This window comes from Hyla sarda, chromosome 4, assembly GCF_029499605.1.
Source record: "Hyla sarda isolate aHylSar1 chromosome 4, aHylSar1.hap1, whole genome shotgun sequence".
NCBI lineage: Eukaryota > Metazoa > Chordata > Amphibia > Anura > Hylidae > Hyla > Hyla sarda.
Genome location: NC_079192.1, coordinates 81,547,920 through 81,574,669, shown reverse-complemented (window position 1 = coordinate 81,574,669; position 26,750 = coordinate 81,547,920). Strand labels below are relative to the sequence as shown.

The 26,750-nt window shown below is 46.9% G+C and overlaps 1 protein-coding gene across 2 annotated transcripts in view; it reads left to right on the top strand.

The window, feature by feature from the left end:
* The first annotated feature begins 2,866 nt into the window (after positions 1-2,866).
* Positions 2,867-26,750, top strand: part of DUSP26 (dual specificity phosphatase 26) — a 35,087-nt gene continuing 11,203 nt past the window's right edge. Inside the window, exons 1-2 of one of the 2 annotated variants that reach the window (XM_056571516.1) lie at positions 2,876-2,995; positions 23,753-23,991. In XM_056571516.1, coding sequence (XP_056427491.1) covers positions 23,928-23,991 — 64 coding nt within the window. In that variant the 5' untranslated portion in view covers positions 2,876-2,995; positions 23,753-23,927. Of the gene's footprint in view, positions 2,996-23,752; positions 23,992-26,750 lie in introns of both variants that reach the window. The other variant, XM_056571517.1, reaches the window with a different exon arrangement.

The following is a 26,750-nucleotide window of genomic DNA, read 5'->3' as shown; positions in this document are numbered from 1 at the left end:
AGGGACAATGCATGACCCCGGTTAAAATCAAAGAGAGAATCTCTATATAATGTGTCAACCTTTCAGGCCCTGCACTCTTGTAGAAGACCCCACAGCAGCTACATGGGCTGCTATGGTTTGTTGGACTTTGATCTAGTGGACTAAAGATTTAGTGCTAATCTTCCTTGGTTACGAGTTCACATTGTCCATGGCCATGGAGAACTGCAGTCAAGACTTTTCATTCCTTGTAACCTAAAGATACAAATGACACTGGGTCCTCAAGTAAGGAAACAATGGAGTCAACATGACCTTGGAAACTGCTTTCAACATCTGTGTTTAGCCTTGGCTGTGAGTCATTGCTCATTATGCGGACTGCAGCTTCTTTAAAGTGGACCTCTACAGTTTTAGACACTTTTATGAAAAAAGTACAATAGTGCAGCACTGTGGAGGAGCTTCCTGCTCTATCTCCATAGCACCTGTCTGCAGCACGACACCACAAAGGCTATGGTGCAAAGCAAGATGGCAATGGAGGCTGACATGGAAGTCTATCCTTTTTAGTGATGAGTCCTGATTTTGTCTTGGGCACAATGAAAGCTGGAGGTTGGTCTGGAAGACCATGTGGGAATCGAGTAAACCTCACACCAGTCTTACACCTAGGATTATGATGTGGCATAATGTACAGTAGCTGGACCCCTCTAGACTTCATTTTCAGGTACGCTAAAAGCTTGTTGTTACATTAATTTGGTCAAAGATTGGCACAGCCATTTCTCTAAACATAATACATTGGGTTATAATATGGGTGAACAGGAGTCAGACGAGGGGTCATTTACTTAAATATGTCCAGTTAGAGATATGTCCCCCAGAAGATCCTCTGCTGAATTCAGAGAATCGTGTACTGGGGCGGTGCTTCATCTGCTTAATTTACATATTAATTGTCTGTGACTCCACTACACTAAGATATAGGGGAAGGGGCTTCACCCCCAAAAATTTACATGTGGAGTCACAGACAATGAACATGGAAATTTAGCTGACAAAGCCCCGCCCCTGTGCGCGATTCACTGAATTTAACAGAGGATCTTCTGGGGGACATATCTTAGGACCTACTGGACAAATTTAAGTGAGTGACCCCTCGTTGTTCACCCACATTATAACTCAGTGTATCGGGTTTAGTGTGAGTGAACAGGCTGACAGTTTTCCTTTAAGTTGTGTTTTATTCCTATATATCCCTGTTTACTCTGGGTTTAGACGTCTTTGTGCATGCTCATAGAGAAGGCTCTCAATTATTAAGACAGCCCACTGGACTCCTAAATCCAGAATCACTTTGGTGCAGGAATTGCAATCCAAAATGGAGCCTAACCCCTGCCTGCTACATCAACTAAACCACAAGGCATACACAAGATCCTCTACATTATTCTTTAATAATGACCTTTGTTGCACAAAACTAAAAATCCTGATGCCTGGAGATTGTATTGTATTATCTTGGTGACATTTTCCCTTTAAATGGACACTGTCAGAATCAAAAACTTTCCATTGGAATTCCGCAAGGAGATTCCACAGCAGAGTCCCATTGATTTCAATGGGATTCTGCTGGGCTGTTCACCGGAAACATCTGGGACAGAAATTCAAAATCCGGCATCTGCAGAAAGAATAGACATGTCTATTCTTTCTGCAAACAACCCACGGAATGCACTGCCGTTTACGAGACAGCACATTCCCAATTAGTCCTAGCGCCGGCACGTTATGCTTGCGCTCCGTATTCAGGGAAATTTCTGCACAGAGATTTTCCAGGCGGATGTTTCCCTGTGTGAACATAGTCTCAGACTCCTGTCTGAAAACAGAGAGGAGGGAGTTACAGAGCAGCATGCAGTGATTGGATGAAGAGGCACAGCACAGCACAGCAGACTCAGGGAGGAAGTGAATGCATGGTAAGTGAGGGCGGGCTTAGTGCTTGGCTCAGACATGCCCCTTCATGAGCATTGGATGTCAAAACAAGTGAGCAGCATAACAGAGGGATTTGTGAGCCAAATACAGAAGCTAGACACATAAAAACACATGTAACTAATCTGCATGACCCAGTGCAGTGTTTTCCAAGCAGGGTGCCCCCAGGTGTTGCAAAACCACAACTCTCAGCAAGCATTCTGGGAGTTATAGTTTTGCAACAGCTGGAGGCACCCTGGTTGGGAAACACTGACCTAGTGAGTAACATATATAAGCATAATTTTTATGTCATCCGACAAGAATTCTCTAAGGACTGTGTGGCAATTTGACTTACGGGGAAAAATCTGTGTTGCCCATAGCAACCCCTCCAATTATTGCGTTTTAAACCTCATCGGTCGCTACGAGTACCATAAATGTCGCTGTAATTTTTTAGTTACAAGCCCATTTCCTCCCCCCCCCCCCCGTGTTATTATCTGGCCGACAGCCGAGATCATGGCTCCCGTTTATAGTTCTTTCTTTTCTCTGATACCATCTGCGGATTAGACAGGTGGACATTTCATTTTCACGCGAAAAAACTAAACTGGCATCGCCGAGGGAAAAAAATAAAGAACAGGAAAATATAATGTAGCATAATGACTGATTACTTTCTTTTTTGAAATTTTTATTTTTTTTACAATGAAGCATTTAGACGCAGGGTTATTTTCTGTAAACCACCTCCAACCCCCCCGTCCGCCGGACTGTCTGAGGCGCGCACAATAAAAAAAAGACATCCTTTACACGTAATTTGCACATTGCTAGGAAAATATTCCGGCGTTGCCAGAAAAGTAAGCGAGAGAAGGAAAACCTTCCAATAATGTAAACAGTTTTCGATATCATGTCTGACTGTCTCCCTCGCTCTCTCGCTCTCTCTCTCCCTTCCCAGTCTGCACTTGTCATGGCTTAAAATAGATGTTTACCGAGCGGTTTCTAAGTGCAGCAGCCGAATGGGTGGCAGGAGAGGGATTATCATTAAGTCACACAAAAACAGGCTACATGTTAACCCCACACACCAGAGCAGAGGCGTAGCCTCCATTACAAGGTAAGTGCATCATGTCTGCACTGTTTTATTACCCTCCTAGGTTTCTCCAAATAGATAGAAATGAGGAGTATGGAAATGTTGCGTTCTCCTAAGCTAGTGTTAAATAACCAGGGTGCATCCAGCTGTTGCAAAACTACAACTCCCATCATGCCCGGACAGCCTTCGGCTGTCCGGGCATGCTGGGAGTTGTAGTTTTGCAACAGCTGGAGGCCAATTAGTTTGTAAAACACTGTCCTAAGCACACATGGAGATGCCTTAGCTCAAAACTACTATCATCATTTCTCACAACTTGCCATATTAAGTGGTGTTGTATGTGGATTTACATAGGACTGCAAGGCAACCTGGCAAAAAGTTTGAGCAATGTACAATCAATGCCACCCCCCATAAAGTTAAATGATAAATTAAGCTACAGTTTTATTTTATTAAACTTTAACTCCTATTTGCATTAGCTATCTGGCTAAGAATTCCGGATTCATTTCCGTAACTTGGGACTAGGAAAAATAGAGTGTCTTATTGAGGAGACCTCCAAACTGGCATATGAAGTCTTACAAGCTTTGCAGTGCTTCATGGGAAAAGATTATGCAAAGTAGCCCATTTCAGGAAGGAAAGAAATTGCTCTATAGTGCAACCTACTGGAGGTAACTTCCCTTGACATCAATGTCTGATCCTTAAAGGGGTACTTCCGTGGAAATTTTTTATTTTTATTTTCTAAATCAACTGGTGCCAGAAAGTTAAACAGATTTGTAAATCACTTTTATAAAAAAAAATCCTAATCCTTCCAGTACTTTTTAGGGGCTGTATACTAAAGAGAAATCCAAAAAGAAATTCATTTCCTGTGATGTCCTGACCACAGTGCTCTCTGCTGACATCTGCTGTCCATTTTAGGAACTGTCCAGAGAAGCATATGTTTGCTGTGGGGATTTTCTCCAGTTCCTAAAATGGACAGCAGAGGTCAGCAGAGAGCACTGTGGTCAGGACATCACAGGAAATGCATTTCTTTTTTGGATTTCTTTTTAGTATACAGCCCCTAAAAAGTACTGGAAGGATTAAGATTTTTTAATAGAAGTGATTTACAAAAAAAAAAAAGTTTTCCACGGGAGTACCCCTTTAAAGGGATGCTCCGCCACTTGACATCTTATCCCCTATCCAGCGGTGGTACCCCCGTGACCTCTGTGCAACACCCAGCATTCATTTAGAATGCTGGGTGCAAGCGGCAGGGGTTGTGACGTCAAGGCCACACCCCTCGTTACATCATGGTCATGCCCCCACAATGCAAGTCTATGGGAGGGGGCGTGACCCATGCCGCCCAGTCCAAGCATTCGGAACAAAATGTTCTGAACGCTGGGGCAGCAGAGTACCCCTTTTAAGGAGTAGTTCAGGGCAGAAAAACTTATCCCAGGAAAGGGAATATGTTTCTGACCGTGGGGGTCCAACCGTTGGGTCCCCAACAATCTCCTGTATGGGGTCTATTCACCCGTCCTCAGCACGCTCCAGCCCCAACCCTTGGAGTTAGACTTCAGTGATGGCCCGCTCACCAAATCATCAGCTTAGCCGCAACATTAGCAATTTTATGCCAAGCTAGTATTGCCTCCATAAAGTGGTACCCATCTGTTTCAGGGTTCCTGCCTGTCATCAGTACAGAGCAGTGTACTGACTGACTAGTAAGAAGCTTTCAGGAAACACATTACATTAATCCCACATGTAAGGGCATAGCTAAGGTCTCATGGAGAGGACAACTTGGGCCACCCTACTGTGGAGGTCAACTTGGGCCCCCCTACTGCCCCTACCCACATCCCTCATGCATACATTTAAGACAAAACCACAATATGACCCTGTATATATTTTAATACTTCAAGAACAGGGCCGGACTGGGCTAAAAAGCACCCCAGGCATGCAAATCCAAACAGCCCTCATACATGCCCCTCCCCCATATCATGGAAAAATAGCTTCTCACAATGCCTACTACAATAAATTTTACCTGAGTTAGTCATAACCACCACTACTCACTTAAGGACGGTTTCATACTAGCATAATCCTGTGGTTAAGCTGGGACATGACATCTTAATGCGGACACAAAAATGTGTCCATTTTTCACTAGTGTGAGCCTGGTCTTAATATGTAAACTACACTATGAACAAAACAATAAAAAAAAATAAAGGAAAGAGAGAAACACATAATAACATGGTCATGGACAGGTGTACCATAACCAATAAAAATGCAATACACACCAGATAGCCCTCTCATCAGCATGTCCTTCATTACCACTATGTAGCCTCCTCATCAGCATGTCATCCATTACAACCATGTAGTCCCCTCATCACCATGTTACTCTTTACCACCATGTAGCCCCCTCATCACCATGTCCCTCATTACGACTATGTAGCCTCCTCATCAGCATGTCATCCATTACAACCATGTTGCACCCTCATCACATGTCCCTCATCACCATGTCCCTCATTTCCACCATGTAGCCCCCTCATCACCATGTCCCCCATTACCACTATGTAGCCCCCTCATCAGCATGTTCCCTGATGGCAGGTAGGGCATGTGAGTGTGCATCTCCCCACATGCTGTCTGGAATCCCCAGCACACCTCTTACTACTTCCATTTCTACTGCAGGTTGTTCAGCTCTGCATCGATTGGTCTGTATGACCCGGGGTTATAGTTACAGGCAGCCGCAGAAGGCAGCTTATAGTGTAGTGGTAAGGGAGTCCATGCTACAGGGGCCCAGTCACAATCATGACTGTAGCAACCACTTTAGCTATGCTCCTGCCTACATTGAAAGCCTCTTACCAACCCTTTTGGAGGAGATTCTGGCTTGACATATAATCTCTGATCATGTTTAAAGCCTCTTTAATGGACTTTGATTTTAAGGGAAGCTTATTAACATTGAGGAGTCAGGGAAGCTCAGCATGCCGGCTCCCCGCCTCCATTGCGCACAGCAGCACAATAGCAATGACTGAAAAATGGTCAGAACTCTGAAACTACTGCACAGATTCAAGTAAGTGCCAACTGTTTTTAAAGCTGTTCACCCGCACTATAACCCAGTATATTGGGTTTAGTGGGGGGTAAACAGGCTGTCAGTTTCCTTTTAATAGGACTTCTGAGTTTTCCTCTTAGACTTTGTAATAGTTTTTCAGCCATGTTGTTTGATAAGCAGAGGACTTAATATGTTTTGGCTGATACGGCCCAATAGGGATCAATCTTGACTTTGTAGTGTATTCAGCAGCCATGAGGTAAAAACATGAAACTTTATTAGAACATCTTAAAATATTAAAGGGCTGGTAGTTTTGTGTAACTATGATGTGTTTTGAGCAGTATAGCTCATAGTCATAGGATCCAAAGACTAAGGATACTATGATCAATGCTATGCCTAACTTATCAAAGTAACAGGGAACTACCAGTCCTTAAATTTTTTTAAGATGTTCTGATTAAGTTTCAAGTTTTTAACCTGTTAATTCTGGACACACTACAAAGTCAGGTTGGATCTTCTTTGCTTGCTGTCTTTCCATGCATCGCTCACATTCTATCTTTGCTTGCTGAGTACGAGCCAGGACTTTTTCTCATCATCACGGTGAGCTGTACCTTCCTCTCTCCGTTTTGTTCTCTGCCAATACATATCAATGCAGGATCTCAATGTACTGGCACTGTCACTCAGATGAGTATTTCCCAGTAAAACTAGGGAGAGGAACAAGAGGCTTCTGGGCTCCAATAATTTATACTGAAAGAGGGCCACCAATTATCAAACTACTTCCCTAGTACTGGCCTCCTGATATTGGACACAGGTACTCGTAAGGCTCTCTAAAACCTGTGCACTCCCCTATAGTTACACTCCTGAGAGGAGTGTCCAGAGCCCAGCACTAAATCATGGGTTCCTTGATATATACTTTGATTTCTTGGTCAATGTGCATTACACTGTTAGTTAGCGGTTAGGACAAGGAGACATGGTTCCTTTCATATGTGGTGTCAAGTGAGGATAATGTGCAAATTAACCTTTTTGTGACACCAGGGCACGGTTAACCTATACACCGTCCGAGGTTGAGCCAACTTCTCCTGGGCCAGGCACAGGGAAATGAATATGCCGAAGCAAGGTTATGGATAAACTGACTTTACTGAGGCAGGATAGATGGTAAAATCTGTTACAGCTCAGATTGGTACAAAGGGAGGTGCAGGGAAAACCTTGGAAGCTTATCTCCTAGTTGGGACTTGTAGTTGATTGTGCTGTATAAGACTGACTTGCTGTATGGCAACCCATGCTTACTTTAGTGACTTGAATGACTGACTTGTATGACTGGCTTCTATTACTGTTCTAGATGACTGGCTTGGATCCCTAGGACTTTAGTGCTTACCGCTAGGCTTTGACGTTGGCCTGGGTGCAGGGGATTTGCTTTTAAAGATGTGTGGTTGCAGGACTTGACTTGAGGCCTCCACAGAATACCTCACACTGTCTCTTAAGACTTTCTCCAAACTGTACCTCAGCTTAATCTGAACTTTGAACTCCAACCACACTTTATAAGAGGATGATTTGGAGGATTCCCATTGGGCTGACAAGTCACCTGGTTTACAACATGCACACTCCTCTAACAACATGGTTTAACAGGCTTAAAACAACAGGTACATAGAAAATACCAATACATTAACCATAGCATAACATTAAGGCATATTGAGTCCTGAGTAATGTGGGCCCAAGACGGAAACTGAAGGCAACATCTGCCACACAGGTTGGGCAGTATGCTATATTCTGTACTGATTCACCACATATATCTGTCTGTGCTTCCATAATGTATAAAAGTTTCAAAAGTTCTGTGGCTGGAATGATTTCTTGCTCCCATTTCCATCTCTGTCTCTGCCTGTTTGACAGTCAGCGAGAAGCCGAGCTTACAAATCTTGCAAATGTGCATCTTTTTTATGCACAGCACAGCAATAAGATTTGGAAACAGGGCTCACCTTCCCGCTAACTGTCCATCAAGTAAACTAGCATTCCAGCCCACCACACTTAAGGTGCTTTAGAACGCTTTTTTAACTATTTGCATCATCATACAAAAGCATTTTTTTTTATATTACGGATGCCTCTAACAGTGTCAGCATGTCGTTGGATTGTCATTGAAGTTGACAGATTTCCTCTAAATTTATGGGATTCATCCATCTTGCACCCTGCAATGGATCCAGCACAGAATTGTGGCTTCAGTTATACAGGTGAAACTAAAAAAATGTGAATACCGTGCAAAGTTCATTTCTTTCAGTAATGCAACTTAACCCCTTAAGGACGCAGGACGTAAATGTACGTCCTGGTGAGGTGGTACTTAACGCACCAGGACGTACATTTACGTCCTAAGCATAACCGCGGGCATCGGAGCGATGCCCGTGTCATGCGCGGCTGATCCCGGCTGCTGATCGCAGCCAGGGACCCGCCGGCAATGGCCGACGCCCGCGATCTCGCGGGTGTCCGCCATTAACCCCTCAGGTGCCGGGATCAATACAGATCCCGGCATCTGCGGCAGTTCGCGATTTAAATGAACGATCGGATCGCCCGCAGCGCTGCTGCGGGGATCCGATCATTTAGAACGCCGGACGGAGGTCCCCTCTCCTTCCTCCGTGCGGCTCCCGGCGTCTCCTGCTCTGGTCTGTGATCGAGCAGACCAGAGCAGGAGATGACCGATAATACTGATCTGTTCTATGTCCTATACATAGAACAGATCAGTATTAGCAATCATGGTATTGCTATGAATAGTCCCCTATGGGGACTATTCAAGTGTAAAAAAAAATGTAAAAAAATTTAAAAGTAAAAGTAAAAAAAAAGTGAAAAATCCCCTCCCCCAATAAAAAAGTAAAACGTCCGTTTTTTCCTATTTTACCCCCAAAAAGCGTAAAAAAACATTTTTTATAGACATATTTGGTATCACCGCGTGCGTAAATGTCCGAACTATTAAAATAAAATGTTAATGATCCCGTATGGTGAACGGCGTGAACGAAAAAAAATAAAAAAAAGTCCAAAATTCCTAATTTTTTAATACATTTTATTAAAAAAAATTATAAAAAATATATTAAAAGTTTTTATATGCAAATGTGGTATCAAAAAAAAGTACAGATCATGGCGCAAAAAATGAGCCCACATACCGCCACTTATACGGAAAAATAAAAAAGTTATAGGTCATCAAAATAAAGGGATTATAAACGTACTAATTTGGTTAAAAAGTTTGTGATTTTTTTTAAGCGCAACAATAATATAAAAGTATATAATAATGGGTATCATTTTAATCGTATTGACCCTCAGAATAATGAACACATGTCATTTTTACCATAAATTGTACGGCATGAAAACAAAACCTTCCAAAATTAGCAAAATTGCGTTTTTCGTTTTAATTTCCCCACAAAAATAGTGTTTTTTGGTTGCGCCATACATTTTATGATATAATGAGTGATGTCATTACAAAGGAAAACTGGTCGCGCAAAAAACAAGCCCTCATACTAGTCTGTGGAGGAAAATATAAAAGAGTTATGATTTTTAGAAGGCGAGGAGGAAAAAATGAAAACGTAAAAATTAAATTGTCTGAGTCCTTAAGGCCAAAATGGGCTGAGTCCTTAAGGGGTTAGAAGGTGAAACTATGAGAGAGACTCATTACATGCAAAGCAAGATAGTTCAAGCTGTGATTTGTCATAATTGTGATGATTATGGCTTAGAGCTCATGAAAGCTCCCCCCCCCCCCCCCAATTACTATGATTTGGGGAGCCACGTCTTCTGCTGGTGTTGGTCACTGTACCCCATTAAGTCCAGGGTCAATGCTTTTGTCTACCAGGAGATTTTGGAGCACTTCATGCTTCCTATTCTTTTAAGTTACATTATTGAAATGCAATGAACTTTTGCACGATATTCTTATTTTTTGAGTTTCATCTGTAAACAAAAGCCATAATGTGGGTTTGAACAGAGTCTAAGAGATAGCACTGAAGTGTCTTTATTAAAGGGGTACTCCACCCCTAGACATCTTATCCCCTATCCAAAGGATAGGGGATAAGATGTTAGATCGCCGCGGTCCCGCTGCTGGGGACCCCGGGGATCGCCGCTGCGGCACCGCGCTATCATTACAGCACAGAGCGAGTTCGCTCTGTGCGTAATGACGGGCGATACAGGGGCCGGAGCAGCGTGACGTCATGGCAAGTCTATGGCAGGGGACGTGACGGCCCCCACGCCCCCTCCCATAGACTTGTATTGACGGGGGCGGGCCGTGACACGAGGGGCAGAGCCGTTATGTAACGATGCTCCGGCCCCTGTATCGCCCGTCATTACGTGCAGAGCGATCTTGCTCTGCGCAGTAAGGATAGCGGGGTGCCGCAGCAGCGATCCCCAGGGTCCCCAGCAGCGGGACCCCGGCAATCTGACATCTTATACCCTATCCTTTGGATAGGGGATAAGATGTCTAGGGATAAGATGTCTAAGATGTGTAGGGGGGTGGAGTACCCCTTTAAACTTACACAGTTACATGTTTCCATCTCTCAAAGGAGTCCTCTGAAAAGGAAAGACATCCTGGACTCTAGGCAGAACAGATATCTCTTTGCTAGGCTATTCGTTTGCCTAATAAAAAGAGCTCAATCACTGACCATAAATCGTGTGAATGGTACTTATTGAGGCACTATTCACAGGGGCACAGCCATTGGTACTGTTATAGGGGCACTTTGATCCTGAATGTCACTTTGTGGTCAGTATTTTAGGTGGGAGTCTTAAGCATAAAAAAAACAGCAAAACCGCAAGAAACTGAATAATGAAATTAACAACCAGTGTTTATGACTGTAAGTTTCTCCTCATGTCCATCTGTACTTCTGTCTCATAATACTGGTTGAACCATTTGCTGGTTAATGTTTTTTATCCTTTCTAACCTAAGTATTTCCATGCAGCAATAAGCACCAGAGAACTCTAGGGCCACAACCTGAGTATGCCTTATACTTGAGGGTACGCAGTTAAATTAGGGAACATGTCACGTTGAACTAGAAGTCTCTGCCACCAGCATGTTATAGAGCAGGAGACACTGAGCAGATTGATGTACCCTATTTTTCGCCATATAAGACGCTCTGGCATATAAGACGCACCCAATTTTAAAGGGTGAAAATCTAGAAAAAAAAGATTCTGAACCTTCAACCTGCGGACCTCCAGATGTTGCAAAACTACAACTCCCAGCAAGCCCAGACAGACGTTGGCTGTCTGGGCATGCCAGGAGTTGTAGTTTTGCAACATCTGGAGGTCCGCAAGTTGAAGACCACTGGTATAGGAGGTAATACTCACGTGTCCCCGCCGCTCCGGACCCATCACTGCTGCCCTGGATGTCGCCCTCCATCGCTGTCGCCGCGTCCCCGGGGTGTCCCCGTCGCTCCGGAACATATCTGCTGCCGGGTATCCTTGCTCTCCGTCGCCGCCATCACGTCGCTACGCACGCTGCTATGCATGCCGCTACGCTATGCGACAACGTGATGACGACGAAGGAGAGCACCTGCCATGCAGGGGATCCCGGCACGGAGCAGACACCGAGGAGGCAGGTAAGGTCCCTTCCGGTGTCCTGTAAGCTGTTCGGGACGCCGTGATTTCACCGCGGCGGTCCCGAACAGCCCAACTGGGCAGCCGGGTTAGTGTCACTTTTGCTTCAGACGCGGCGGTCAGCTTTGATCGCCGCGTCTGAAGGGTTAATACAGGGCATCACCGCGATCGGTGATGTCCTGTATTAGCCACTGGTCCCGGCCGTTGATGGCCGCAGGGACTGCCGCCATAGGACAGGGTTTTAATGTGTATTTGCCGTATAAGACGGAACAGAAAAAGTGCATCTTATCCGGCGAAAAATACGGTATATTTTATGAAAAAAACATGTAATTCGTTCATTTAACGTTCTGTTCATTCTAGTTAAGAGTCCAGTGGGCAGTTCTAATTAATGATTGACAACTATCTCAGTATGCACAGCCTTACAGGAAAGACTGATGATCATTCATTCATAAGAACCACCCACTTGATTCTAAACCCAAAATGAGCCAGGATGAAAAGAAATAAATTACAAACTGTGCTCAATTTTTCCCCACAAAACAATATATCAATTTGCTCAGCTTTTCCAGCTCTAGATCACGTTGTTCATTGATTGCACAATTATTTCCGGTTCCTTTTAAGCTTTGCAACTCATTGGTTCCCATATTTTAACAACCCATACACTGAACATCTAAATAAAGTTATGAAACGTAAAATGCTACTAAAGCTGTTCCTTCAGGTGAAACAACAGGTTAGCATCTCGGCTTGGTGCACCCCACTGCCCTAAAATCCTTAGCCCTATCTGAGCCAGTATGCGGGTCCGACTGAGGGTTTCATTTATATTTAAGCTTATTTCTGTTTTATTTTGTTGAACACTGGTGGTAAGGTGATAAAGAAAATCCAGCCTTAAGTCGCAATGCAAAATGTGGAGATAAGAAATACATATTATTTTTTTATAAAAAGTACGACTTTAATGAGCAGAACCCTTAGGACGTTCGGCGCACAATACAAACTGAAGCGATGAGGAATAGCAGTGGGATGGAATGGGAGGATTGCCCCGCAGTTGTTCTCCGTCTGGGTTTGCTCCGGCTATAATTAAACCCAATCGGTGGCTGGTTGCCATCACTGTGTGTCACTCCCTTATTATTTGGGAAAGCACCTGTTACCAGGAAGATTAGCGCAGCTGTGTGATACAGATAAGTGAGCCTTTAAGTATCTTTCTTTTCGGTGAAAGGCATTGTGATCGAGATCACGTATAGCAATAGGGAGCATAATTAGGAAAACAAACGGAAAATTAGAGGTTGCAAAACAACTGTTTACAGACTTGTCTTTTATTGCAGCATGGGAAGCCAAAATATATCCGAGAGGCTACTTAACGCCAACCTAGAATGGTATTTTAAGGCACGAGGACAATGCAATTCCCTAACTCTATTATCCAAGCTTAATGATAACATTACTTGTAATTAAAATGTTTTATAAAACTTGATTTAGTTTATTTTTAGTTATTTATTTATCTTTTTCGATCACATTACTTTTCTTCAGTGCACATAACAATGGCAAGATAACTTGTACAGCAGCAAAGGGACTCTGTAGGCAAGAGGGCCTACTGCCACCCGCAAAGAAAAATAATAGTGTCCGATACTGTCTTTTAGTGTCATTTTTGTGTCTATTATATGGCTGTCAATTATAATCTAACCTCAAGTTTCATGACTCAAGCTAAAAACATCAGACGGATCCATGATGCTTGTGCAAAAATGACTTAAAAGTTTTGTTTTGGTCAATGGGTCTGCAGTCTGGGATTTATGGCCTTAACATAAATGTCAAATGTAAGTAAGAAAGTGCAAAAAATCAGCACTAACCCTGTATAGGCATACCTTTACCTCTAGCAGGGAAAGATGACATAGACCAAATCTGTAGTAATTGCAAAGATAGGGTCCAATCGAGCGAGATGTCATTCCAACAGGACAGATACAAACAAATACAACAGTACCTCTATGTGTACACAGAACTAATGCATTTCCACTGATACAATGTGGTCTTATGGCGGATGTGGAAACACGTTGGTTCTGTACACACATGGAGATACCATTATGTTTGTTTGTATCTGTCCTGTTAGAATAAACACCAAATGCAGTCTACTAGCAACTAGGTTCAGTCCATTTTACAGCAGACCCACAGATACATAGTATACACTTGAAAAATTTACCTAAGGTAGTCCCTTGTAGGCTTTTTATAAAATTAACTGGTGCAAGAAAGTTAAACAATTTTGTAAATTACTTCTATTTAAAAATCTTAATCCTTCCAATACTTATCAGCTGCTGTATGCTCCACAAGAAGTTATTTTCTTTTTAAATTTCTTTTCAGTCTGACCACAGTGCTCTCTGCTGACACCTCTGTCCGTATCAGGAACTGTCAAGAGCAGGAGAGGTGTCACGATTCGGCTGGCAGGAGGTGGATCCTCTGTGCCAGAGAGGGATTGGCGTGGACCGTGCTAGTGGACCGGTTCTAAGTTACTACTGGTATTCACCAGAGCCCGCCGCAAAGCGGGATGGTCTTGCAGCGGCGGTAGTAACCAGGTCGTATCCACTAGCAACGGCTCAACCTCTCTGACTGCTGAAGATAGGCGCGGTACAAGGGAGTAGACAAGAGCAAGGTCGGACGTAGCAGAAGGTCGGGGCAGGCAGCAAGGATCGTAGTCAGGGGCAACGGCAGGAGGTCTGGAACACAGGCTAGGAACACACAAGGAAACGCTTTCACTGGCACAATGGCAACAAGATCCGGCGAGGGAGTGCAGGGGAAGTGAGGTATACATAGGGAGTGCACAGGTGAACACACTAATTAGACCAACTGCGCCAATCAGTGGCGCAGTGGCCCTTTAAATCGCAGAGACCCGGCGCGCGCGCGCCCTAGGGAGCGGGGCCGCGCGCGCCGGGACAGGACCGACGGAGAGCGAGTCAGGTACGGGAGCCGGGGTGCGCATCGCGAGCGGGCGCCACCCGCATCGCGAATCGCATCCCGGCTGGGGGCGGTATCGCAGCGCACCCGGTCAGTAGATCTGACCGGGGCGCTGCAGTAGCGGGGATGTTGCGAGCGCTCCGGGGAGGAGCGGGGACCCGGAGCGCTCGGCGTAACAGTACCCCCCCCTTGGGTCTCCCCCTCTTCTTGGAGCCTGAGAACCTGAGGACCAGACTTTTGTCTAGGATGTTGTCCTCAGGTTCCCAGGATCTCTCTTCAGGACCACAGCCCTCCAAATCAACCCAAAAATTTTTTTTCCCTCTGACCGTCTTGGAGGCCAGTATCTCCTTCACGGAGAAGATGTCAGAAGAACCGGAAACAGGAGTGGGAGAAACAAGTTTGGGAGAGAAACGGTTGATGATGAGTGGTTTAAGGAGAGAGACATGAAAGGCATTGGGAATACGAAGAGAAGGAGGAAGAAGAAGTTTGTAAGAGACAGGATTAATTTGGCACAAGATTTTGAAAGGACCCAGATAGCGTGGTCCCAGTTTGTAACTGGGGACACGGAAGCGGACATATTTAGCGGAGAGCCATACCTTGTCTCCGGGAGCAAAAATGGGGGAAGCTCTTCTTTTCTTATCGGCAAACTTTTTCATGCGAGATGAAGCCTGTAAAAGAGAATTTTGGGTCTCTTTCCATATGGTGGAAAGATCACGAGTCACTTCATCCACAGCGGGCAAACCAGAGGGCAAGGGACTAGGGAGGGGGCTAAGAGGGTGACGGCCGTACACCACGAAAAATGGGGATTTAGCAGAAGATTCAGAGACTCTGAAGTTGTACGAGAATTCGGCCCATGGTAGAAGTCATCCTGGCGGGAGGAAACAAAATGCCGTAAATAGTCACCATAGGACCTGGTTAATTCTTTCTACTTGCCCGTTGGATTGAGGATGATAAGAAGAAGAGAAGTTTAATTTAATCTTGAGTTGTTTACAGAGAGCCCTCCAGAATTTTGACACGAATTGGACGCCTCTATCCGAGACGATCTGCGTGGGCAAACCGTGAAGACGAAAAATGTGTACAAAAAATTGTTTTGCCAACTGAGGCGCTGAAGGAAGACCAGGAAGAGGAATAAAATGTGCCATCTTGGAAAATCGATCAACGACCACCCAAACAACAGTGTTGCCACGGGATGGGGGTAAGTCTGTAATAAAGTCCATACCAATCAGAGACCAAGGCTGTTCGGGGACAGGCAGAGGATGAAGGAGACCAGCAGGCTTCTGGCGAGGAGTCTTATCCCGGGCACAGACAGTACAGGCCCGCACAAAATCAACAACATCCGTCTCCAGAGTCGGCCACCAATAGAAACGAGAGATGAGTTGCAAGGACTTTTTGATGCCCGCATGGCCTGCGAGGTGGGAGGAGTGACCCCATTTGAGAATCCCGAGACGTTGGCGTGGAGAAACGAAGGTCTTCCCTGGAGGAGTTTGCCTGATGGAGACTGGAGAAGTGGAGATCAGACAGTCAGGAGGAATGATGTGTTGCGGAGAGACCTCTACTTCCGAGGCATCCGAGGAACGAGAGAGAGCATCGGCCCTAATGTTCTTGTCGGCAGGGCGAAAATGAATTTCAAAGTTAAAACGGGCAAAGAACAACGACCACCTGGCCTGGCGAGGATTCAGCCGTTGGGCAGACTGGAGATAGGAGAGATTCTTGTGATCGGTGTAAATGATAACTGGAAATTTTGATCCCTCCAGCAGATGCCTCCATTCCTCAAGTGCCAATTTAATGGCCAGTAGTTCTCGATCCCCGATGGAGTAGTTCCTCTCCGCCGGAGAGAAGGTCCTAGAAAAAAAACCACAAGTAACAGCATGCCCGGAAGAATTTTTTTGTAGAAGGACTGCTCCAGCTCCCACTGAGGAGGCATCAACCTCCAATAGGAAGGGTTTAGATGGGTCAGGTCTGGAGAGCACGGGAGCAGAAGAAAAGGCAGACTTGAGCCGTTTAAATGCGTCTTCCGCTTGGGGAGACCAGGACTTAGGATTGGCATTCTTCTTGGTTAAAGCCACGATAGGAGCCACAATAGTGGAAAAATGTGGAATAAATTGTCTGTAATAATTGGCGAACCCCAAAAAACGTTGGATAGCACGGAGTCCGGAGGGGCGTGGCCAATCTAAGACGGCAGAGAGTTTATCTGGGTCCATTTGTAGTCCCTGGCCAGAGACCAAGTATCCTAGGAAAGGAAGAGATTGACATTCAAACAGACATTTCTCCATTTTGGCATAAAGTTGATTGTCTCGAAGTCTCTGAAGAACCATGCGGACATGCTGGCGATGTTCTTCTAAGTTGGCAGAAAAAATCAGAATATCGTCCAGATACACAACAACACAGGAATATAAGAGATCACGAAAAATTTCATTAACAAAGTCTTGGAAGACGGCAGGGGCGTTGCACAGGCCAAAGGGCATGACTAGATACTCAAAGTGTCCATCTCTGGTGTTAAATGCAGTTTTCCATTCGTCCCCCTCCCTGATGCGGATGAGATTATAAGCACCTCTTAAGTCCAGTTTGGTAAAGATGTGGGCACCTTGAAGACGATCAAAGAGTTCTGAGATAAGAGGTAGGGGGTAGCGGTTCTTTACCGTGATTTTATTAAGTCCGCGGTAATCAATGCAAGGACGTAGGGAGCCATCTTTTTTGGACACAAAGAAAAATCCAGCTCCGGCAGGAGAGGAGGATTTGCGGATAAACCCCTTTTTAAAATTTTCCTGGATGTATTCAGACATAGCAAGAGTCTCTGGGGCGGACAGAGGATAAATTCTGCCCCGGGGTGGAGTAGTGCCCGGGAGGAGGTCAATAGGACAGTCATAAGGCCTGTGAGGAGGTAAAGTCTCAGCTTGTTTTTTGCAAAATACGTCAGCATAGTCCATATAAGTGTTACGCCTAGCGCTCCGGGTCCCCGCTCCTCCCCGGAGCGCTCACGGCGTCTTTCTCCCTGCAGCTCCCCGGTCAGTCCCGCTGACCGGGAGCGCTGCTCTGTCATGGCCGTTGGGGATGCGATTCGCACAGCGGGACGCGCCCGCTCGCGAATCGCATCCCAGGTCACTTACCCGTTCCCGTCCCCTGCTGTCATGTGCTGGCGCGCGCGGCTCCGCTCTCTAGGGCGCGCGCGCGCCAGCTCCCTGAGACTTAAAGGGCCAGTGCACCAATGATTGGTGCCTGGCCCAATTAGCTTAATTGGCTTCCACCTGGTCCCTGACTATATCTATCCTCCTCCCATGCACTTCCTTGCCGGATCTTGTTGCCCTTGTGCCTAGTGAAAGCGTTTTGTGTGTTTAAAGCCTGTGTACCAGAACTTCTGCTATCTCCCCTGACTACGAACCTTGCCGCCTGCCCCCGACCTTCTGCTACGTCCGACTTTGCTTCTGCCTACTCCCTTGTACCTCGCCTATCTTCAGCAGCCAGAGAGGTGAGCCGTTGCTAGTGGATACGACCTGGTCACTACCGCCGCAGCAAGACCATCCCGCTTTGCGGCGGGCTCTGGTGAAAACCTGTAGTGTCTTAGAACCGGTCCACTAGCACGGTCCTCGCTATCCCTCTCTGGCACAGAGGATCCACCTCCTGCCAGCCGGCATCGTGACAGTAGATCCGGCCATGGATCCCGCTGAAGTTCCTCTGCCAGTTGTCGCTGACCTCCCTACGCTGGTCGCCCAGCAAGCTCGTCAGATCGCCCAACAAGATCACCAGCTGTCGTACTTGACCACCATGACACAGCAACTCCAGTCACAACTTCAGCAAGTACAGTCACAGCTACAGCAGCAACAACCATCTCCTCCGCCAGCTCCTGCACCCCTTCCGCAGCGAGTGGCCACTCCTAGCCTCCGCCTGTCCTTGCCGGACAAATTTAATGGGGACTCTAAGTTTTGCCGTGGCTTTCTTTCGCAATGTTCCCTGCACATGGAGATGATGTCGGACCAGTTTCCTACTGAAAGGTCTAAGGTGGCTTTCGTAGTCAGCCTTCTGTCTGGAAAAGCTCTGTCATGGGCCACACCGCTCTGGGACCGCAATGACCCCGTCACTGCCTCTGTACACTCCTTCTTCTCGGAAATTCGAAGTGTCTTTGAGGAACCTGCCCGAGCCTCTTCTGCTGAGACTGCCCTGCTGAACCTGGTCCAGGGTAATTCCTCCGTTGGCGAGTACGCCATACAATTCCGTACTCTTGCCTCTGAACTATCCTGGAATAATGAGGCTCTCTGCGCGACCTTTAAAAAAGGCCTATCCAGCAACATTAAAGATGTTCTGGCCGCACGAGAGACTCCTGCTAACCTGCATGAACTCATTCATCTAGCCACTCGCATTGACATGCGTTTTTCTGAGAGGCATCAAGAGCTCCGCCAGGAAAAAGACTTAGATCTCTGGACACCTCTCCCACAGTCTCCACTGCAATCTGCGCCTAGGCCTCCCGCCGAGGAGGCCATGCAAGTGGATCGGTCTCGCCTGACCCTGGAAGAGAGGAATCGCCGTAAGGAAGAGAATCTTTGTCTGTACTGTGCCAGTACTGAACATTTTTTGGTGGATTGCCCAATCCGTCCTCCACGTCTGGGAAACGCACGCTCGCACCCAGCTCTCGTGGGTGTGGCGTCTCTTGATGCTAAGTCGGCTTCTCCACGTCTCACGGTGCCTGTTCGGATTTCTACTTCAGCCAGCTCTTCCCTCTCAGCCGTGGCCTGCCTGGACTCTGGAGCTTCTGGGAATTTTATTCGGGAGTCCTTAGTGAATAAATTCCGCATTCCGGTGACCCGTCTTGTCAAGCCACTCCACGTTTCCGCGGTCAACGGAGCCAGGTTGGATTGCACCGTGCGTTTCCGCACGGAGCCCCTCCTAATGTGCATCGGACCTCATCACGAGGAAATTGTATTTTTGGTCCTTCCTATTTGCACTTCTGAAGTTCTCCTTGGACTACCCTGGCTTCAACACCATTCCCCAACCCTGGATTGGTCCACTGGGGAGATCAAGAGTTGGGGCCCCTCTTGTTCCAAGGACTGCCTTCAACCGGTTCCCAGTACTCCCTGCCGTGACCCTGTGGTTCCTCCTGTATCCGGTCCCCCTAAGGTCATTAAGGACTCTGCCTGCCACAGGAAATGCCTCTCCCCCCCTCCCAGTCCCATCAGGCAAGCCCCTGTGTCCCCGCATGGCCCTCGTCCTGGTGTCACACTGCCCCGTGCCAGGTCTCGCCCTCTGCCCTCTCTCCCCATTCCTACTCCTGCTGTTCTGCCTGCCGTTGAGGAATCCCTCCATCCTTTCCCGGTGTCCTCATCCCAGGGGAGGCAGTTACCGGATAAAGAGAAGGGGAGACCTAAGGGGGGGGGTACTGTTACGCCTAGCGCTCCGGGTCCCCGCTCCTCCCCGGAGCGCTCACGGCGTCTTTCTCCCTGCAGCTCCCCGGTCAGTCCCGCTGACCGGGAGCGCTGCTCTGTCATGGCCGTTGGGGATGCGACTCGCACAGCGGGACGCGCCCGCTCGCGAATCGCATCCCAGGTCACTTACCCGTTCCCGTCCCCTGCTGTCATGTGCTGGCGCGCGCGGCTCCGCTCTCTAGGGCGCGCGCGCGCCAGCTCCCTGAGACTTAAAGGGCCAGTGCACCAATGATTGGTGCCTGGCCCAATTAGCTTAATTGGCTTCCACCTGGTCCCTGACTATATCTATCCTCCTCCCATGCACTTCCTTGCCGGATCTTGTTGCCCTTGTGCCTAGTGAAAGCGTTTTGTGTGTTTAAAGCCTGTGTACCAGAACTTCTGCTATCTCCCCTGACTACGAACCTTGCCGCCTGCCCCCGACCTTCTGCTACGTCCGACTTTGCTTCTGCCTACTCCCTTGTACCTCGCCTATCTTCAGCAGCCAGAGAGGTGAGCCGTTGCTAGTGGATACGACCTGGTCACTACCGCCGCAGCAAGACCATCCCGCTTTGCGGCGGGCTCTGGTGAAAACCTGTAGTGTCTTAGAACCGGTCCACTAGCACGGTCCTCGCTATCCCTCTCTGGCACAGAGGATCCACCTCCTGCCAGCCGGCATCGTCACAATAAGCCTTAGGGAGACCGGTTACAGGGGGACCCACAGGGTCACGGCAGGGAGTACTGGGAACCGGTTTAAGACAGTCCTTGAAACAAGAAGTACCCCAGCTCTTGATCTCTCCTGTGGACCAATCAAGGGTTGGGGAATGGCGTTGAAGCAACGGTAGTCCAAGGAGAATTTCGGAAGTGCAATTGGAGAGGACCAAAAACTCAATTTTTTCGTGATGAGGTCCGATGCACATTAGGAGGGGCTCCGTGCGGTAACGCACGGTACAGTCCAATCTTTCATTGTTAACACAATTGATGTAGAGGGGTCTGGCGAGACTGGTCACCGGGATGTTGAACCTATTGATGAGAGAGGCCAAAATAAAATTTCCTGCAGATCCGGAATCCAAGAAGGCCATAGTAGAGAAGGAGAAGGTAGAGGCAGATATCCGCACGGGCACAGTAAGGCGTGGAGAAGCAGAGTTGACATCAAGGACTGTCTCACCTTTGTGCGGAGTCAGCGTACGTCTTTCCAGGCGGGGAGGACGGATAGGACAATCCTTCAGGAAGTGTTCGGTACCGGCACAGTACAGGCAGAGATTCTCCATGCGGCGTCGTGTCCTCTCTTGAGGTGTCAAGCGAGACCGGTCAACTTGCATAGCCTCCACGGCGGGAGGCACAGGAACGGATTGCAGAGGACCAGAGGAGAGAGGAGCCGGGGAGAAAAAACGCCTCGTGCGAACAAAGTCCATATCCTGGCGGAGCTCCTGACGCCTTTCGGAAAAACGCATGTCAATGCGAGTGGCTAGATGAATGAGTTCATGCAGGTTAGCAGGAATTTCTCGTGCGGCCAGAACATCTTTAATGTTGCTGGATAGGCCTTTTTTAAAGGTCGCGCAGAGGGCCTCATTATTCCAGGATAATTCGGAAGCAAGAGTACGGAATTGGATGGCGTACTCGCCAACAGAAGAATTACCCTGGACCAGGTTCAGCAGGGCAGTCTCAGCAGAAGAGGCTCGGGCAGGTTCCTCAAAGACACTTCGAATTTCCGAGAAAAAGGAGTGTACAGAGGCAGTGACGGGGTCATTGCGGTCCCAGAGCGGTGTGGCCCATGACAGAGCTTTCCCAGACAGAAGGCTGACTACGAAAGCCACCTTAGACCTTTCAGTAGGAAACTGGTCCGACATCATCTCCAAGTGCAGGGAACATTGTGAAAGAAAGCCACGGCAAAACTTAGAGTCCCCATCAAATTTATCCGGCAAGGATAGTCGTAGGGCGGAAGCGGCCACTCGCTGCGGAGGAGGTGCAGGAGCTGGCGGAGGAGATGATTGCTGAAGCTGTGGTAGTAGCTGCTGTAGCATCACGGTCAGTTGAGACAGCTGGTGGCCTTGTTGCGCTATCTGTTGCGACTGCTGGGCGACCACCGTGGTGAGGTCGGCGACAACTGGCAGTGGAACTTCAGCGGGATCCATGGCCGGATCTACTGTCACGATTCGGCTGGCAGGAGGTGGATCCTCTGTGCCAGAGAGGGATTGGCGTGGACCGTGCTAGTGGACCGGTTCTAAGTTACTACTGGTATTCACCAGAGCCCACCGCAAAGCGGGATGGTCTTGCAGCGGCGGTAGTAACCAGGTCGTATCCACTAGCAACGGCTCAACCTCTCTGACTGCTGAAGATAGGCGCGGTACAAGGGAGTAGACAAGAGCAAGGTCGGACGTAGCAGAAGGTCGGGGCAGGCAGCAAGGATCGTAGTCAGGGGCAACGGCAGGAGGTCTGGAACACAGGCTAGGAACACACAAGGAAACGCTTTCACTGGCACAATGGCAACAAGATCCGGCGAGGGAGTGCAGGGGAAGTGAGGTATACATAGGGAGTGCACAGGTGAACACACTAATTAGACCAACTGCGCCAATCAGTGGCGCAGTGGCCCTTTAAATCGCAGAGACCCGGCGCGCGCGCGCCCTAGGGAGCGGGGCCGCGCGCGCCGGGACAGGACCGACGGAGAGCGAGTCAGGTATGGGAGCCGGGGTGCGCATCGCGAGCGGGGGGCGGTATCGCAGCGCACCCGGTCAGTAGATCTGACCGGGGCGCTGCAGTAGCGGGGATGTTGCGAGCGCTCCGGGGAGGAGCGGGGACCCGGAGCGCTCGGCGTAACAAGAGGTTTGCTATGGGGATTTGATTTTACTCTGGAGAATTCCTGACATGGACAGAGGTGTCAGCAAAGATCACTGTGGTCAGACAGAAAATAAATTCAAAAAGAAAAGAACTTCCTCTGTAGCATACAGCAGCTGATATGTACTGGAAGGATTACGATTTTTAAATAGAAGTAATGTACAAATCTGTTTAGCTTTCTTGCACCAGTTGATTTAAAAAAAACTTCACCAGAGTACCTCTTTAAATCCTGATTTTCATCCTTTTATGGCTCAGAATTTCCTTGTTTATATTGCTCACACTGCATGCAGTTCACTGAGAAGGAGCCCTTGTTCCCTTGTTTCTTCACATCTCATGAGGGAACTTCCTCCCTTACTCCTCAAAGACAGTTGGCTGCTCTGTGCACTGTGGCTCTGTGACATGCTCCCGGCTCACACAGCAGGGTGATTGACAGGAGCCTGAACAGAGCCCTGCTTGTCCCACGCTTCCTGTCTTAGAACAGAGAAACACAGGCAATTGCTGCGGGAACAAGACAATGTTTTGGACCGTGGATTGATCCTTAGTGATTAGAAGTATGGAAAAAAAAGTATACACATTGGCCCAGATGTATCATTATTTATTTATCTGTCTGAAACCAAAACAGTCTGATGTGGACAATAACAAATCACAGCTCAGTTTTCATTTTACCAGAGCTCATTAAGATATGAAAGCTGAGCTGTGATTGGTTGTTATATAAAAAAAAAAACAGACAATTTTGGTTTTTTGATTTTTTTTTACAAATGACAGTGCCCATTTACCCCCCTATCCCATGTATTAAAATTACCCCCCCCCCCCCCTCCCCATGTTTGTAGCTGTACACTTGTTCTACATAGGTGAATAATCTTCTTTGGTAAGTATGTTACCTAACTTTAAAGAGTACCTGCCACCAAATAAAGCTTTTAATATAGTATTCCTTGTGTTATTAGCAGACACTTTCTCATTCACTTACTTTTAAAATTATCAACATAAATATGTTTAAAATGTAATAGAAAAATCGGTCACTAGGTGGCTCTGTTCTGTTCCCTGCTGCAATTAATACAGTGAGTTTGGTCTCCTCAGGAAGTGTTTCTCTGCACTGAGCTTGATTGACAGCTGCACAGAGCCTCTCTGAAAGCTACACAAAGTGAAAGATACACAGACTGAAAACTGCACAGAACCTGAGGTCTTCTATTCATCACAGCACTGCAACGATGCGAGGGTGGAAGTGGTCCCCCCAGCAGCCTTCAGTGATGTCATGTCTGCTTGGAAACGCCCACTTTCTCCTGTTGGGAGATTGCATTATGTGAGCAAGAATAATGGTATAATACAAAGCTTTTTAAAGCTCTGAAATATTTTTAACGGAGGGGTGTTGGTAGTAGTTAGGGAACATAGCCTGAGTTAGTTTAGAAAAGTTTATTTGGTGACAGGTACTCTTTAATATTTCACTACATAAGGGACATAGCAATAATATGAAGAGCATCTTAGAAACTTAAAAGTATTAAGCTTGTAAATAAAATTTCCATCATATATCACTGTGCATTTTCATTCAAGAACTAATAAAATCTAGATTTTAACTGCACAAGTGAAGACTAGAAAGAAATCCACTGTTTTAGTAATATGGCAGCCTCTGTGGATTCGGCGCAGGCACCTGGGCCCCTGACTGTGAAGCTGACACTATACAATTAGGGATTCAACACAACAGAAGGCCAGGAGAAAAAAACAGATGTCATTTTTCAGCATATAAAGAACCCTGCCTTACAGTGTATTGCAGAGAAATGTATAGAGATCTTTTATTACATAAACTCAATTGTTCCCCTGGTTATAAAAAGTAATGCAGCATTTTCAGCACAAACAGAACACTTTGCTGAGTCTACTTCCAGGTCTGACAAGGTGATTGTATTTAGGTTTTATACACTGCTCAAAAAATATAAAGAGAACACTAAGATAACACATCCTAGATCTGAATGAGTGAACTAATCATATGAAATACTTTCGTCTTTACAAAGCTGAATGTGCTGACAACAAAATCACACAAAAATTATCAATGGAAATCAAATTTATCCACCCATGGAGGTCTGGATATGGAGTCACACTCAATCAAAGTGGAAAACCACACTACAGGCTGATCACACTTTGATGTAATGTCCTTAAAACAAGTCGAAATGAGGCTCAGTAGTGTGTGCGGCCTCCACGTGCCCGTATGACCTCCCTACAATGCCTGGGCATGCTCATGAAGAGGCGGTGGATGGTCTCCTGAGGGATGTCCTCTCAGATCTGGACTAAAGCATCCGCCAACTCCTGGACAGTCTGTGGTGCAACGTGGCGTTGGTGGATGGAGCGAGAAATTATGTCCCAGGTGTGCTCAATCGGATTTCGGTCTGGGGAATGGGCAGGCCAGTCCATAGCATCTATACCTTCCTCTTGTAGGAACTGCTGACACACTCCAGCCACATGAGGTCTAGCATTGTCTTGCATTAGGAGGAACCCAGGGCCAACCGCACCAGCATATGGTCTCACAAGGGGTCTGAGGATCTCATCTCGGTACCTAATGGCAGTCAGGCTACCTCTGGCAAAGAAATGCCACCCCACACCATTACTGACTCACCACCAAACCGGTTATGCTGGAGGATGTTGCAGGTTGCAAAATGTTCTCCATGGAGTCTCCAGACTCTGTCACGTCTGTCACATGTGCTCAGTGTGAACCTGCTTTCATCTGTGAAGAGCACAGGGTGACAGTGGCGAATTTGCCAATCTTGCTGTTCTCTGGCAAATGCCAAACGTCCTGCACGGTGTTGGGCTGTAAGCACAACCCCCACCTTTTGATGTCAGACCCTCATACCACCCTCATGGAGTCTGTTTCTGACCATTTGAGTGGACACATGCACATTTGTGACCTGCTGGAGGTCATTTTGCAAGGCTTTGACAGTGCTCCTCCTGCTCCTCCTTGCAAAAAGGCGGAGGTAGCGGTCCTGCTGCTGGGTTTTAGCCCTCCTACGGCCTCCTCCACATTTCCTGATGTACTGGTCTGTCTCCTGGTAGCACCTCCATGCTCTGGACACTACACTGACAGACACAGTAAACCTTCTTGTCACAGCTCGCATTGATGTGCCATCCTGGATGAGCTGCACTACCTGAGTCACTTGTGTGGGTTGTAGACCTCGTCTCATGCTACCACTAGAGTGAAAGTACAGCCAGCATTCAAAAGTGACCATAACATCAGCCAGGAAGCATAGGAACTGAGAATTGGTATGTGGTCACCACCTGCAGAACCACTCCTTTATTGGGGGTGTCTTGCTAATTGCCTATAATTTCCACCTGTTGTCTGTTCCATTTGCACAACAGCATGTGAAATTGATTGTCAATCAGTGTTGCTTCCTGAGTGGACAATGTGATTTCACAGAAGTGTGATTGACTTGGAGTTACATCGGGTTGTTTAAGTGTTCCCTTAAGTGTTTTTGAGCCGTGTATAAATTAACAGACAAGCAAAATTATCTGCTGGTGTATAACAAGACAAAACCTAAAAAAACAGACCTTCAGGATAGTCATCTTAACCTTAAAATGATACACTAGACCTCAATGTTCTGAAAAACTCCCCCAGTTTACCAATTCTTTGCAAAGCCCACAAATTAGGACACCTGTTTAGGACCCTTAAAGGGGTAAAACAGTTGAAACCCTTAAAGGGGTACTTATTCCCTATCCAAATAATAAAAGATAAGATGTCTGAGCGCAGGGGTCCCGCTGTTGACCCCACATTGGTACCACAGTGCCCACAATGATAATTACCTTTAGCATGTAGGCCCCCATGTTTCCAGGTAGATAATAGACAACATATCTCCCAGGGTATACTTATAGTAATTATAGTGGTATGAGATCAAAGGCTGAGTTCTAACTCCCTCAAAGGGAAATACGCAGGGTTATAGTGCAGGTGAACTGGAATAAAATGAGATATAACTTACTCAGATTGGTGGCGCCGTTCAGAAGATACATGTATTAGAGTCCATTGCTGATATGCTAATGCCGTCTTTTGCACAATGGAGGTGGGAGCCAGCATACAGAGCATTCCTACCTCCATCCCTTC